The sequence below is a fragment of the Charadrius vociferus genome, unplaced genomic scaffold (assembly GCF_000708025.1).
Source record: "Charadrius vociferus isolate BGI_N301 unplaced genomic scaffold, ASM70802v2 scaffold604, whole genome shotgun sequence".
NCBI lineage: Eukaryota > Metazoa > Chordata > Aves > Charadriiformes > Charadriidae > Charadrius > Charadrius vociferus.
The window spans coordinates 801,987-818,453 of NW_009648244.1; the positions used below are offsets into that span (position 1 = coordinate 801,987).

General features: G+C 35.5%; 1 protein-coding gene across 1 annotated transcript in view; it reads left to right on the top strand.

Moving 5' to 3' along the window:
- DIS3 (DIS3 exosome endoribonuclease and 3'-5' exoribonuclease) overlaps positions 1 to 16,467 on the top strand; it is a 23,039-nt gene that overhangs the window by 6,278 nt on the left and 294 nt on the right. Inside the window, 15 exon segments of the mRNA XM_009884212.1 lie at positions 1 to 133; positions 1,395 to 1,508; positions 1,600 to 1,737; positions 2,816 to 2,962; positions 4,257 to 4,373; positions 5,217 to 5,318; positions 6,002 to 6,066; positions 6,162 to 6,246; positions 6,910 to 7,037; positions 7,534 to 7,620; positions 8,608 to 8,764; positions 10,294 to 10,508; positions 11,639 to 11,807; positions 12,220 to 12,378; positions 12,786 to 12,908. The exon segment at positions 1 to 133 is cut by the window's left edge and continues 16 nt beyond it. Coding sequence (XP_009882514.1) covers positions 1 to 133; positions 1,395 to 1,508; positions 1,600 to 1,737; positions 2,816 to 2,962; positions 4,257 to 4,373; positions 5,217 to 5,318; positions 6,002 to 6,066; positions 6,162 to 6,246; positions 6,910 to 7,037; positions 7,534 to 7,620; positions 8,608 to 8,764; positions 10,294 to 10,508; positions 11,639 to 11,807; positions 12,220 to 12,378; positions 12,786 to 12,908 — 1,939 coding nt within the window.

Consider the following 16,467-nt stretch of genomic DNA (forward strand, 5'->3'; position numbering starts at 1 on the left):
AGCGGTTCATGAAGATATTGTAGCTGTAGAGCTGTTGGCAAAAGATGAATGGGTGGCACCGTCCTCAGTGGTCTTGCAAGATGATGGCCAGAATGAAGACGACATTGAAAAGGAAGAGGAGAAAGAAAACATTGTATGAAATAAATAATTTTTTACTTAACTCTTATGTGAAGAGAGAGATGATCTCTGCAATACCCTGACAGTGTTAGGCTTTAGATTTAGACTTTCTTTTCATACTGAGTCCTAAAAGCTATTGTGTGTGACTTTGGAAATTAGGAAACTTAATTGTAGTCCTACGGTTGCATTAAATACATGATTATAGAATCATAGAGTGGTTTAGGGTGGAAAGGACCTTGAAGATCATCTAGTTCCACCCTGCCTGCCATGGGGAGGGACACCTTCCGCTAGACCAGGTTGCTCAGAGCTCCATCCAGCTTGGCCTTGAACCCCTCCAGGGATGGGGCATCCACTGCTTCTCTGGGCAACCTGTTCCAGTGCCTCACCACCTTCAGAGTGAAAAATTTCTTCCTAATACCTAATCTAAACCTACCATCTTGCAGTTTGAACCCATTACCCCTCATCCTATCACTACATGGCCTTGTAAAAAGTCCCTCCAGCTTTCTTGTAGGCCCTCTTCAGATATTGGAATGCTGTAGAAAATGGATACTTTTTAATTAATCCCAATCAGAAATTCCCACATTACTTTGTTGAACTTACTACGTCCAAAAGTTACTGAGTGGTAGTTAGGTAATAATGCAAAGCTATACAATGATGTGCAGATTAGGATTTGCTGCAATAGGAGCAAGTGTTGTGTCGTGATGACAGTCAGCTTTTATAGGCAGTGCGTACATTTGGAACCAGTTGTAAAATACTCTTTAGCTTCTTGCAGTAATTCTGCTTAATATGTGTGCAGTACTCATACGTGTATACCCTGTCCAACAAATACTGCCTTTCTTTAAAACATGATCTTCCCATTGAATTCCGTGCAAATGTTTTTTAATTATTGTGTTTAGAATTACTGGAGAATTTTCAAGCAAGGACTCCTCAAAAAGATAATGATAGGTTGGAAAATAAAATGGAGATAGTTGTGTAGTAAGCAGAGACAGTGGAACAAGATAGCATTTCTTCAGAGTCTTTTTCTACTGTTCTTCGTTTTATCTGAAATGTCTGTTTAAAAGAAAGCACAACAAATTAGGCATGTTGCATATTAAAAATACTAAAAGTCATGCAAGGCCCAGGGAGGCATAGTTCTATTTATCAAGTCATAATAGAATTTATGGCATTATGGTGACACGTAAGTTGTTACCACAAAGGTTTGAGATATATGTTGTAGTCAAACATGTTACCATGAGTTCAGACAGTTTTGTGGTTTTAACTCCTGTGTTTTCTACCAGATGAAAACTTCTGTTGACAAGGACATGCTGAGACCTACAGGAAAAGTCGTGGGCATTATAAAACGAAACTGGCGACCGTTTTGTGGCATGCTTTCCAAATCACAGATCAAAGAGGTGAGGAAATAATCAAGTTATTGTAAGAGCTGTTTTTTATTTTTTTTTATTTAATCAGAAATTATTTATTTCTTTTTCTGGTTGTTAATAGGCAAGGCGTCATTTGTTTACACCAGCTGATCGCAGAATTCCTCGCATTCGAATAGAAACGAGACAAGCAGATACATTGGAAGGACAAAGAATAATTGTTGCTATTGATGGTTGGCCCAGGAATTCCAGGTATCCTAATGTAAGTTAAGTGTTTTCTTCTGAACTCTTACCAATCTGGTTTTTATGTGTTTATTAGGCAAGATGTTTATTATTATCTGCAATGCTGAGTAACTTTAAAAAGAGTTGACATGAGTTTTAAGTTCTTTGAGTGCCATTCTTTGGTGGTCCCTAAATGATTTAGTTTACTCATACCTCCGAAAAACAGGTATGTGTTATCATACTTAAGAAGTTTGGTCCTTAGGTTCTGCAGTGAACATATATGTGCTAACTAAGGTGCTTTATTAAGACTAACTAGGGACCACCTTTTTTTAGTCTGGGTTCCTAGAAAAGTGAACCTTTCGCTGTGGCTTTGCTCATTCAGATGCTGATCACCATCAGCGTTAGTTTTAAACACATTGGCCAAATTCAGTCAAATTGCCAGTGGGGCAGAGTTACAGTTCTTAAAAGTTCTTTGTAAATATACAGGAGGATATAAGAGAAATGGAAGACACTTAGCTTCATTTTGTGCTGTACTTCAGGTTTTGAGGAGGCTTCCATTGGCTTGTGTAGGAATGCATAGCTTGTAATGAATGAGAGCACAGCTGTCTCACGCATGTTTAGAGAAATGAAGGAAACTTGGGAATATATGGAAGGAGTGTTAAGACAAAGACAACATTACTGCAGAGGATGAGACACGTGAGAAAGGAAGTAGAGTTAATGTACTAAGGAGCGGGATGCGTGGCACAACACAAACACATAGAGAAATTGGACCTTATTAGTTTTGCTGCTCATACAGCAACATTTTTCTTTCCTGCAAAACTGAATTGCCACGTTCACAATTTTTGCAGTCTTAAATGTGGAGAATTTAGAGTCATTCTAGGAAAAGAGGGGGAAGGACAAAGTTCAGATTACTGAATAAGTTAAATGTTTGAAATTTAATTTCTCTCTTAAAGATGAGAAAGGTAACTGAAGAAGTAAAGATGACTCCTTCTATGTAGTTTAATATACTAATAACCTATGAGATAATGGTCTCAAATACTTATTTTTGAGCAAACAATATTGCTTGATGTGCGTGTGTGTGTGTATATGTATTTGTATGTATGTATATTGTTTCTCAGGGTCATTTTGTAAAGAATTTGGGAAGTGCTGGAGATAAAGAGACTGAGACAGAAGTTCTTCTGCTTGAACATGATGTCCCTCATCAGCCTTTTTCCCAAGGTGTCCTTAGTTTCCTACCAAAAATGCCATGGAGCATTACAGAACAGGTAATAAGTTTTAAATTATTGTAATAATTACTGGGTCTTCTCCTTCAAATCAAATTGCGACATTCTTGGATATCCCAGTGCATCAAAAATAGAAGAAAAATGTTGTCCAAAACATTTTGTCTTAGGGTGGACTTTCAGTTGGATTTCCTGTGGAAACAAGGCCTCTGCAAGTTTTTGGGGTTTGGCTAAAACTGTGGGTGTTAGGGTTAGACGTTTTAAGATAAAAAACAGATTACAGGTTTCATTAAAAAACAAAAATACAAAAAAAAAGATTTTTTTGGAAAGGAGAGAGACTACAATTCAAATAACCATAAGATCATTCCTAAGAGTTTTTCATTTTACTAAATACCTTTGTAACCAAACATGGCAGCCTGTGTCATCGCTAAAATAATCTGAGCAGAGGAGGCTTTAATATATCCTGCTATAATCCAGTAAATTCATTAGAGAAAGAGAAATTGGTGTTTGCAAAATTGCTCATTTTAAATGCTGTTAGTGAATTTCAGGTTCTCGCCAGTAGCGTAAATATGGGAAATGGTTGCTTTAGAATGTATGGGAAAACATCATCAGGAAACAATCTGAGCATGATATGTTTTTGTTTTGGACTGGGCCGTGGTTTTTTTGTTTCATTTTGGGCTGGGCTGAGTGTTTGTGTGTTTTGTGTGTTTTTATTTCTTTGAGGTGGGCTACTTTTATTACCATTTATTGCCTACTCCTGTTTCTTTTGAACGTGGAAACTGAAAGAGGAATCTTTGTGTAAATTAGCTGTCTAGAAGTCAGTTGTCTGGTCTACAATACCGATCTGAGATCTTTTTTGTAGCCATCATACAAAGATTGATACTTCCAAAGTGTGCAGTTCCTTTCAACTTTCCAGACATCGAAGCCTTAGAAAGCTGAAGTTAGTTGAGAGTAGTAATATCTTAAACAATTTGTCCAGCTGGACGTCAGTCAAAATTTCACTTAAAAAATCGTGATTGCTGGTCCTGCTAATTCTGAGATCATGGAAATATTGTGGTTTTATTTGTTTCTCTTCCTGTTTGCTGTAAAACAGAAAAAAAAATTTGGTACTTCATGTTTTGTCTTGGTTTTTCTGTCACTGTAATTTCTGCATATCTGTTTTGATTTTATAAATAGATATTACTGCAAATCTTGTCCTAAAACAAAAGAAAAATCACGCTGAAAATACTTGGTTGCTTTGGAAAGTCTTAAGCAAAGCACCTTTCTCAAATGATCATTTTTACTTTGTTATGGAAGATGTTCTTGAAAACAGCTTTTTTTTTTTTTTACCAAATTTCAGGATATGAAATACAGGGAAGACTTAAGGCATCTGTGTGTTTGTAGTGTTGATCCTCCTGGCTGTACAGATATTGACGATGCACTACATTGTAGAGAAGTAGAAAATGGAAATATAGAGGTATTGGTTTTTTTGTTGTTTTTTTTTTTTTTTTTAATTATGCCAGTAATTTTTTATTTACTTCCTCCTTTATTTTACAAACAGTGCAGTAGTAGTAATAGTGAATGACATGAGCAAAGCTCCAGATCTGTTGTAAAAGAAATTAATGGTGTTCACACAACTGCAAGATGGTAATAAAGAAAGGGACTTAATTTGCATTACATCAGTGTCAGAAGTGGGAATTTAATGTGTTCTAAATTCACCTTGCCTTCTGCTCATTTGGCATGGGAAATTAACAGAGAATTTATTTACTGCTTTAGCTAGGTACAAACATGGATATCTACAGAGCTAGGATAAGGAACTACTGGTAGAAAAAGTGAAGCTACTGCTCTAATGATTCTTTTGTGTTTTAAAAAAAAAAAAAAAAAAGTGTTAAAAAGCTACAGGCTTAACACCAGCTCTCTACTCCCTTATATCTGATTAAGTCAGGTTTTCTTTGTTATAAATGAGTTTGCAATAGTAATAGCAGAATGTGCCAAGATGGAAGGTGTAGCAAACAGAAAAACAAAAATAAATCTGCAGTGAGCCTTGAAAAATATGAAATAGGTTATTTGAGCCTGCAGGCAAGAAGAATTGCATTGGTAATGAATAGAACTTTCCACTAAATGTATACGTGTCCTTATTTTGCACAATTGCTACAACTATTTTTTTTTAATATCAGTATCATAGGTTTTAATTATTTCTATTACTAAATATAGGAGCTGCTGAAGGGAACTGGGAATGGGTAAATAAAAACTTGAGGAAGTTTCACATTGAGAATGATTTCTCTTTTGTAAGATGCGTAATATGATGCTTGTTTTTTAGGTTGGTGTACATATTGCAGATGTCAGTCATTTTATTCGCCCAGGAAATGCTTTGGATGAGGAGTCGGCAAAAAGAGGAACAACAGTGTATCTGTGTGAAAAAGTAATTGTCTTCTATATAAAAAGCTTTTTGTGCAATTAAGTGGTTGGATTTTTCATACTTTCCTCTTCTAATTCTTGGGAGTAGACACGTTATCTCTAAACTAAGGGAAAAAAAAAAAAGTAGACTCCTTTGGGCTGCACTTAATTTCCTCAGACTATCAAAATGAAGGTGTTTTCTGTCATTCAGCCTGCACAGCATGAGGGAGAAATACGTTTTTTCTTTTTTTCTTTTAAAATCCATTATCTGTAGAATATCCTTTTCAACTTCTGTTTGAAGCATTAATTACATGTGGTTCTGAAACTGGACTACTGTTTTAATATTGATCTGAAATTGCCAAAGTGGCCTGGTTTTGCATTTTCAATTTTATCTTCTTCTGATAGCTAAATCTCTATTGTTTCCTACGATTTGTATTCATTACAACTGTACACTTAGTCCTGTTTATTTTAACTTAATTCTCATAGACCGCAATCTCTTTTCAGAAATAACTGCTACTAAAAAAATGATAAGTAAAATGGGTCTTGGAATTAATTTCCACAGAAGTAGCTTACTTTTCTTTCAGAAATTTGAGCTTTCCTAGAAAAAAAGTAAAGTAACTATTATTTCCAAGCTTTTGGTATATTAAAAACTAGGAAATTAAAATACATACTTATAACTAGTCATGATTTTTATTCTTTACTTCGCAGAGAATTGATATGGTTCCAGAGTTACTTAGTTCCAATTTATGCTCCCTGAGATCTAATGTGGACAGGTATATGTATATGATCCATACTTTGATCCTGACAAGAAATTCCAGATGTTTATGTTTAGATTTTAACAGATTTTACCCCCTTCTCCCTCTCATAGACTTGCATTTTCATGTATATGGGAGATGAACCATAAGGCTGAAATTCTAAAAACCAGGTTTACGAAGAGTATTATTAATTCCAAGGTTAGTCACATAAGTATTATTATACTTCTGAAAAAAAAAAAAAAAGCTGGAGACCTTTTTGTAAAAACAGTGATGAACAGACTTGATAATAACGTTTTCTTCTTTCTGTTTACTGATTTATATTTCTTAGAATTAGAAAATGATGCTTAAATCCTAAAGATAAAGAAAATACTTGATTCTACCCTGTTCTTTTAAACCTCTCAGGGTGCAAGGTTTTTTGTACGGTTACTTTGTTATATTTCAGTATATAAAGTTGTGATATTTCAGTATATGTGATGATATTTCAAAAGTATAAATATTGATATATCTATTGGACATGGTTGGTATATACCAGCTGGTCATATTTTTCAGTTAAATTCAGTAGACTCTGTAGGTGTTTAATATATTTCTGAAAATTAGACTTCTGATGTATAAAATACACCTGTTATCAGCATAAAAAAACCACTGTAAATGCCTGTTATTTCTTAATATCTTGCATAGATCTGTCCTGTTTTGTCCATTATTCTCTGAGAATGACATGCATTTAGTTGTTGAAGGTAAAGCTGTGTATTATTGTGAACCAACTTTGAGAGCTAACTGCAGGTTCTGCAAGACAGAACTATGTTTTTCTTTTCAGTATTCAATTACAAATCATGATTTCTCTTTTGTTTTAACCTCTTGAAGGCTTCTCTTACATATGCCGAAGCACAGATGAGAATTGATTCAGCAGCTATGAATGATGATATTACTACCAGCCTACGTGGACTAAACAAATTAGCAAAAATTCTGAAGAAGAAAAGAATTGACAATGGGTAAATGGTGCAGTGTCCCTGGTACCTTTTTTCCATGGTGTTTGTTTTTTTTTTCTGGCTATTTTTTGTTGTCAAACTGTGTAATGGTCCTATGTGTCCATCTTTCCAGTGAAAATCTTTTGAAAGAGAAGGATTTGGCCATTTTGATTTGCATAAAAATGCCTATTTTCCTCAAAAAAACCTTGGGTTGTTAACTTTTCCTTTACAAGATCAATGAATGTGGATCTCTTACAATTATTACAAAAATACAACCAGAGGAGTAGAATTGAAGTTTTAGAAGCTACTACTGATGTGTATCAGCACCGTAATTTCTGCTAATTTGAACATTAATTCCACTATTTTATTTTTAATTTCTGCTATTTATTTTTTTTTTTTTTAATTTCTGCTAATTCTAAATTATAGTTTCATGATAAACCCAGATGTTGTGTTCAGGCATGCAACTCTGCTGCTGTGTCTGCTTTACTGGAGTTTGTTAATACCACTTACTGTCTTCCAGAGCCTTGACACTTTCTTCACCAGAAGTTCGTTTCCACATGGACAGTGAAACTCATGATCCTATTGATCTGCAGACTAAGGAGCTCAAGTATGAGTTTTATTTTCCTCAATTAGTGAATTTGGGGCACGGATGGAGTTAAAGACATAAGTAAAAGTAGCAGCATTTAGTTAATAGTGTAGAAAATTCCTATAATAGTGCAGGACAATCATAAAATTACAGAATTATTAGGGTTGGAAGGGACCTTTAAAGATCACCTGGCCATGGGCCAGGGACATCTTGCACTAGATCAGGTTGCTCAAAGCCCCATCCAACCTGGCCTTGAACATTTCCAATGATGGGGCATCCACGGTTTCTCTGGGCAAGCTGATCCTAGAAAAGAGAATTCCTCTGTACTTCACTGCACTATTTATGAAGCAGGTTTTGAACTGTATGCTTCATATGAACTTAAGCCTTTACTACTGGTTTAACAGAGCACTAAGGTCCAGACTCTCTACATCCCACTGGCTTCTCTGTGATGCTCTTCTACTGGTATTTACAAAGTAGAGAAAGTAGAACTTGGAGTTATTGATTACTGAAACTTTAAGAACAACAGAGCAGTTACTGCAGAAGTGCAGTGGAGCACACAATCTTATTGAGGAGTTCTAGTAATGGAGCTACTGATTCAATTTCTGTAGATACTTTCTCTCATAGTACTGCTTAGTTTCTGTGCTAAAATCTAAACTTAGTTATGTATACTGTCACAACTTTATGGTGCTCTCAAACTTCATATGCATGATATTTGAACAGTAATTTTAGGAAGAAATCAAGAGGCTTATCTGTCGGTCTTTTGGGGCATTTTAAAGAGCATTTTTCCTTAATATAATTTGTTATTTTAGAGTAGTTTAGTTTTTTTATTCTGAAACTTAATAAATGTTTTTAGTCTTAAAAATGTTTGCCTATTTATATAAATGTTCAAAACGACTAGTTAATATTATATAATATTGTTAGGAGGGTGGAACGTTTCTTCATTAGGCACTCAAAGTAAATATATAATTTAATGCTTTTCTAACAATGTAAAATATTTTATGTTGATAGAGAGACAAATTCCATGGTTGAAGAGTTCATGTTGCTTGCCAATGTCTCTGTAGCACAAAAAATTTACGATGAGTTCCCGGAGTTTGCCTTGCTCCGGAAACACCCTGCTCCTCCCCCGTCAAATTATGACATCCTTGTGAAGGCCGCAAAGTCCAAGGCAAGTTTTTACCATGCTAATTAAGTGAATTAATTATAAAAAGCTATCATTTCTCTCTGGTTGGCACCTTACCCAAGAATAAGGGTTGGAAAGCAGTATTTTGTGCTTTTTAAACCCTTTCTTAGGTAAAGAAAGATCACTCTCTAACTGTTTTGTATTGCAACTCTTGTGTGCTGTGAATGTTTCTCTTCTCCAAGCCACCTGTGATTTTTGACCCAGTTTTTGGCTTCAGATCACATACATTATTGATATACTTAAAAAGTGGTTAGTCACATCAAATAACATGTGTGTCTTAAAGTCAGGAAGTAAGGAAATGTATTCATATGTGTTTATAGTTTCCATCCTCTCCTTAGATGAGCTAGAGGTTAATTTAGCCTGAAACAAGTCTGATTTAATTAACAAGTCTGAACTGAAAAATTACTTTTCCAGTGTCAGGATCCTTTATTTGAGCTAAGCTTTTAACTCCCGAGACAGGGGGATGTGCATTCATATTTCCTTTCCCTTCAGCTCTTCTCTCCACCCCGTCTTTTTTTTTTCTGGAAGCAAGAGAGAAACTTACAAATTCTATTAGTGTGAGATTAATAGACGAGCCCAAACCAAGCCCATTTTGTTTTCCACTGCTGCAAAACTGGAATAATGATAATGATTTCCTTTGTACTCTGAAAATGATTTTTGAAGTACCGTTTTATTTGGAAAGCTAAATTCATGTGCATAGACAAACGTTCTTTGAATAAAACCAGAGTGGCTTTTCACTACTATTGGCACAACCATCACAATTAGGTATTAATATGCTATATTTTTGTTACATGTTTTTTAATGAATATGCAGTTATTTTACCATAATACAGGCATAATTTGATCTCTAGATCATACTTCATTGTCAGTGGTGTACATGAAGGAAAGAACATTCAACTGATCTTGTGATGAAACTTAACTTTGTGTGACTGGTAAAAATGCATTATGTATTTTCATGCTACCTGGATTTTTATCAGGGGACACTGGCAAACAGGGAACAAAATCTCATACAGTACTAGTGTTATAAATCACTTTTCCAAGTATAAGTTCTAATAATTTTGTGGAGGAGGTACAACAAGGTCTAGTACTGCTTACATTGTGCTTGGATGAGAATCTGTGTGTGGCATAAATACTTTATTCCTTTTCTTTTTTCCATATCCCTTCTGATTTATTCATTAAAGGGACGGAAAATCAAACCAAAAGAAATGAAAAAACTTGTTAATATTAGCATAAGTGTTTCTTAGTTCTGAATGGATGTCTTTTCTGAATTCCTCGGCTACTGACTTAGCTTTTCATTTTTTCCGTAGAGCACTAGTAATAATGAGGGAGGGACCTGTGCATGGGTGGATTACTGTTTTTTGGTTAATCGCAGCAATCCGTTAGGTTATTAGGTGTGAAACCTGTGCCAGTTACTAAGATTAGCATGGATGTAGCTGCTACATTTCTGTTTATACTTTGTTAATGTTTGCAAGTAATATCTGACCTCTTTTTATTTTTTCTCTTCCCTTCTTCCAGAATTTGGAAATTAAGACAGATTCAGCTAAGGCTTTAGCTGAATCATTAGACAAAGCTGAATCTCCTACATTCCCTTATCTAAATACACTGTTGCGAATTTTGGCCACTCGCTGCATGATGCAAGCTGTATATTTCTGCTCGGGAATGGATAATGATTTTCATCACTATGGTTTAGCCTCACCTATTTATACCCACTTTACCTCACCTATTAGAAGGTACTTTTATTTTACAAAAGTTTCAGAGGAAAAAAAGGATTTATTGGCAAAGAAATTAGATGTTAAATTGTGATGTTGTCCATTTAAAGCAAAGTACTGGTTTTGTTCAGCTTTAGATTTCAGTTGAAACAGCAGTGGCTTTACATGGTGATCTGTCTTCATGTAAGCTCCTGTCATGCTCCCATGTTCACTGTCTACGACTCTTAAAGTCTAATAAATTTTTTTAAAAAGACTCTTAAAAATAAGAGAAATACGTCCCTAATGCATATCTCTGGCATAGAAATGCACTTCGGGATCAGTTAGCATTATACAAGTCTCTGATTGAGACTAAGGGATTTTGACTAGTCATTTTTCAGGTGGAAGATGTGTTTAAATTTTGAGGAGACTGTATTTTACATATAATTTACATTGCTAATTTGAAACTTGCTACTGTAGCTGTTGCATTGTAATGAAATCGTACATCTTGGAAAATTAGGGTTGTTTTGTTTTGTTTAGATACAAAGTATCTAAGTTTTGAAGAAAATAATTGTTGTCATACTTTGCTCCTTAGAAACATTTCAAGTGAAATCTCCTACAGGTGGATTAAAATTCCTATGCATTTGTGTGGATAATTTGTGCAGCTTCTAGAAATTTTAATAGTAAATTTTAGTTGCTAACAGATGTGTTAAAAAGTTCCTGGACGAAGGTCTAATAAAAGTTATGTGCCAAGAAGTTCAAGTGCGATTATGCTTTGCAGATCAATGGCATTAAAATACCATCCTACACTAAATTCGTCTAGTTCATGGGAAAGGGAAGAGGGAGTGGCTTAAACTGCCACGGTGAAACATCATTCTTTAGTCCAAAAGTAAAACTTTATTTCTTCTTTGTAAACACTCAACAATACAGGCTCTATTGCTAGAATATAGGAAAGAATTTACCTTAGAAAACAGTATAGTTCATTCTGGCTCTGGAGAGTATATCTTTGGTCAACAAAGAGTGATCTTGAATTAATACAGGGAATTATCAGCAGGCTGTCATTATTACAGAAACTTTTTGATCTTTAAGATTCATAAAAAAAGTAGTATTCAGAAACTTTTTTTTTTTAAAGTATGTTTTGATATGTCATTGATCATTTAACCTCATTTTTGCAGGTATGCTGACATTATAGTACATCGACTTTTGGCAGTGGCCATAGGAGCAGACAGTACTTACCCAGAACTTTTAGATAAACATAAACTAGCAGATATGTGTAAAAATCTCAATTACCGACATAAAATGGCTCAATATGCACAAAGAGCGTCTGTTGCATTCCATACACAGGTAAGTAGTGCAGAGATGTAAGGATTAACTATGGGCAATTCATGTTGATTTTCAAGGAAGGGAGGGAATATTGAGTTACGCAAAACCAAGCAAGTCTGCAGGAACAATTAAGAATAAGGGCTGCTGCTTTGAGGAAAAGCTTCAACATTGCATTGCTGGTTCTGAAAATTTTGGAAAAATGGCATCTTGAAGATTCTTTTAGAAAAAACACAAAGTCAAGTATGATGAATGCTTAATATTACAGTAATGTTATAAACAGTTTATGGGATTTTTTTAATCCGCTTCCAATATATGGTGTGTAATTATCACTAAGTATAGATCTGTATTTGAATGTTTTTATTTTTTTAAGCCAGTATATTTGTAATCTAAAAGTGCTTTTTTTTCTTACTCACGTATTTTACTTTTGTTACAGCTGTTCTTTAAAAGCAAAGGAGTAGTGAATGAAGATGCATATATATTATTTGTAAGAAAAAATGCAGTTGTGGTTCTGATTCCCAAGTATGGGTTAGAAGGAACAGTCTTCTTTGAAGAAAAAGGTAAACCATCACCAAGACTGGATTACAACAATGAGGTATGTTTTAAGGTTTGTTCTTAAATACCTTTATTTTTTGATTGGTAAGTGAGCAGAATGACTAAAATCTATTCTAGTTGGACTTAGAAGGGTAAGAGTGGCTTTTCTAAATGCACATTTATTAATCTGTAGTAGTAGTAGTGCCACTATGGCCTTTGTAAGTCTAAATAAACAGGTTGTGACAGGAATTGTTTTCTGTAACAGATACTACTAATACCTAATTATCTGAGTAAATACTGTAAAAATGTATATACCATGTATTGCGACACTGAACATTCAGAATAGTAATTTGTGTTCACTTTTATTGACGTGTAACAGTCCAATAATTTCCTACAACAATATTTATTTGTAGAAAAACATAAGACATTGTAAACAGCAGGTATTTATATACAATTTGAACTTTTCAGGTACCATCACTTACTGTGGAAGACACAACGTTACATGTATTTGATAAAGTTAAAGTGAACGTTATGTTAGATGCTTCCAACATCCAACATCAGAAAATTCGGATGGTGTTAGTAGAACCAAAGGTAAGGCACAAGACTTGTAATTCATATAATCATACTACCCTTCAGTAATCTTAAAAAATCAGTGAATGGTAAAATTGAAACTTAACCCAGAAGAAAAAAAAAACAGTTAGCAGCAGATTGTAGCCATTGCTTCATATCTACTCTCAATAGAACACAGGTCTGCTTTCACTGGCTGTTAAAAAGAATAAAGGGCTTTAAATTAGATTTCTCTTCTGGGCCCATCAGGGATATTTCCATTGATGGGAAAGATGATGATTTGTTGAAGGTAATATCTTCTGAATTTCATGGTTCTGTAATCAAATCTCCGTTTTGAAAATCTGCCAAAACTCAGTAGGATCTTCTTTTTGCTCCAGTAAATTATGGTGTAACTGTGATGGGTGGCTCAAAAGGAAACGCTGTATAATTGCTGGCTGTAAATGGCAGTCCTTTCTTACAACTTCCACAATATAAAAAAATCTCTCTTGATAATCTCGTAATACCTGTAACGTCCTAATAACTGTGTCTCTGGTTTTAAGACTTTTCAATTCTAACATCTTAATGCATCTGGGACACTGGGGTTTTCACCTGGTCTCACACCGCAGGCCTGCTGAGTATTTTGCATGCCATTACAAGATTGTGTGCTTTCATTAAGTTACATGTGACTTTTTTGGTAAACAGATGGTTGCGGTAATTGAGTATCCATAATAATGGAGGAAAAAGAAAACCCAAAATAAGCAAGAAGTCCTTGTTGTTTATGCAGTCAAACGTTATTTCCTTTTTCTGAGAAATCATCTGTTTCCAAACACGTGTAAATATTCTGATCTTTGAGCTTTTGTATTAGCTTAAGTTGAAGGCAATCCTCATGATTTCGAAGAGTGGGAGCAGATAATGAAATTTGTAGTAGAAAGAAACCTTGCACCCTGCTGCACATTAACATGCTGAGCTGCCCACTGCTCGCACTCGCTGACTAGTGATTCTCAGAACTGCTGTTGTCGGCATAACTCAGGAACACTCCTCTTGTAATGACTCCAGTCCCCGAGGGACGCACTTTTCTTCATTGAAGTAGACACAAAGTAAGGCTAATGAAAGCTGATCTTTTTTTTCCTTCCCCTCCCCCTCCCTTCCCTTCTACTTCTTGTACTAATTTCTGTGAATGTCCTTGCTCTACAACAAAGCTAATACTATAATTTTAGCTTATCTCTTGATACAGGAACAGCCGTACTGATTAATCCAAAATACTCTGTCATCCTAAACGTCAGTTACTAGTCCTCCTTCCTGGTAAAGAATGAGTACAGGAGTACGATGCACATACAGTGATCCTTTGTGTCCATTCAAAGCTTCCAGCAATTTACAAGTTAAATACTGTCTCCCCCCCCCAGATACAAATCTTTGTGTTCAGTAGATAGTCTTGTTCTGTGAATTTGTTTAATCACTTTTTTTCCCAGCTTACACTTCTGACTCCCATATCTTGTAACAGTAACTTCCACAACTCGCCATGTATGGAAAAAGTACTTAACCTTTCATTTGTTTCAAGCCTGATACTGTTACTTGACATACTGTATTTCCTACAATATGAAAAATAATCTTTTATTCCTATTTACCATTCCCATGCCACTTAATTCTATATGCTTCTGTTATCCACTATGTCAGCTCCTGCTCTTCTGGAGACTATTTCGTATCTTTGACTTTCCTCATCACCTTTGTTTTTGTAGTTCTGTTATATGATTTATTTTTTTTTTTTGAGCTGGGAGGAACAAAAGCACATGCATGATTCTGAATGTGAGCACGCCACGGATCCATACAGGATCACATACATACAGAGATACAGACAGGATGTTCTGTGTTGTATGGTGCTATGTGGGAACACTTTGCATCATCTTTCATTCTTTCTAGTACCAAAACCAGTTTTAAGCAATGAGGTTATACACACCAAGAGTTGCTAGCTGACAGTTTTACACCTGCTTTTAGAACTGTGCGATGGACAGTGTCTCGTCCTGGCACTGCTAGTATTCCTCTTACGCAGTTTGTTCTAAACCTTTTTTTTTTTTTTTTTTTTTTTTATGATGACCATTTGTAACAGTTTTCTCGATGTTGGTCTTAATTTTCTTGAGTGCCTGAAATACACTTTGATTACCTGCTCATGCCTGCTTCGGGCTTTTATCATCATCAAGCTATCCACTGATGGACCAGAAAGGAAGAATTCCCTGCCTCTCACTAAGAGAATTTTTATTACTGTTCCTCAGTCTTCTGGGCTTGCCTGTTTATTTTAACTTAATTTTGTGCTTATTTCTTCTTCATTTGGACAGAATTTTTACTTCTTAAACAATGTCTGTTGACTTGTAATACTACTCACTCTACTGACTTTAACTGTTCTCTTGAAATTCCGTTGATAAATGGCATATTCTTACCCCAAGTCTTTTTTAAAATTCCATGTCACCCCTGAAAGCATTTCACCTTTTTGCAACCCCCTTTAATAAAATCTTCATTAAATTCCTTAAAATGCATTACATCGGCAATAATGTGGTTTGGGTTCTTTTTCCTTCTACCATGGTGGTGCATTTTGATTAAGTACACTGAAATCAGTATTACAGGGCTGGTTCTGTGGGTAACCTCTTAAGCAGGTCCTCAGGCAAGAGTTCCTTTTCCCTTTTTATGGTTCTCTGACTAATTGCTCCAAGAAACAGGCATTTGTGGCACCTAGGAACCAAGACTCTGTCTTGAGCCTTTGTGTGACATTTATTCAGTGAAGGTAATTTATTATTACCATGTTACCTGTTCTTGCAGCCTCTCCCGTACTCTTTAGCATGCCATAATCGTTGCCCTCCTAACTAGCTGACCAAAGCCTTCAGATTATGGCGGTGGGTTGTATTCCAGCATAGGTGCCCGTGTTACTCTAATACAATTAAATGATTCTTCTACTGGTACGGGCTGTTGTTACTTTCACATAATTTATAACCTGGTATTAAAGTGCTTCTGAAGTGCCTGTTACCTTCTCTAATCAGACGTTGCAGTTTGCCCATAGACTCAAGTGTAGAGGAGCATACATGTGTCTGGCCTTGGTCCAATTGTTTTATGAACCCTACTTAAATGAACTGTATTTCATTATAGCCTGCTTCACGCTCCTCTGCTTGAATGCCACTCATTTCCATATTCTCAAAGACAGCAATAGCGTGCTTCTTGATGACCTCTTTCCTTGAGGACAAGTCATTCTCTGTAAGCACAGAGGCTTTTCTCTATTCTTGTTGTTCCTTGCTTTAGAAGAAGTCTAATTTCCATTTATTTCAAAAGTTTTTTCCAGTTTCTACCAAAACGAAACGCCTTTTTGCTATGCTATGTCCTGAGCCTCACGGGGCCTCTCCTTCACAGGGGCAGCACTTCAGAAAACGCAGCAGTGGCGATTGTTTTAAAAGCAAAATGAAAACTGTTAGGTTAAAAGACCCCTTTTCACCTCTCGCATTCATACTCCCTGTCTTAAAAGCATTTGCTAAGGCAGGGCAAACAACTGAGAAGACGGCACATATAATCTGGTGCGAAAGAACTGCTGGCAATTTAGTCAGGACGGGTGCTGCTGCTTCTCTTT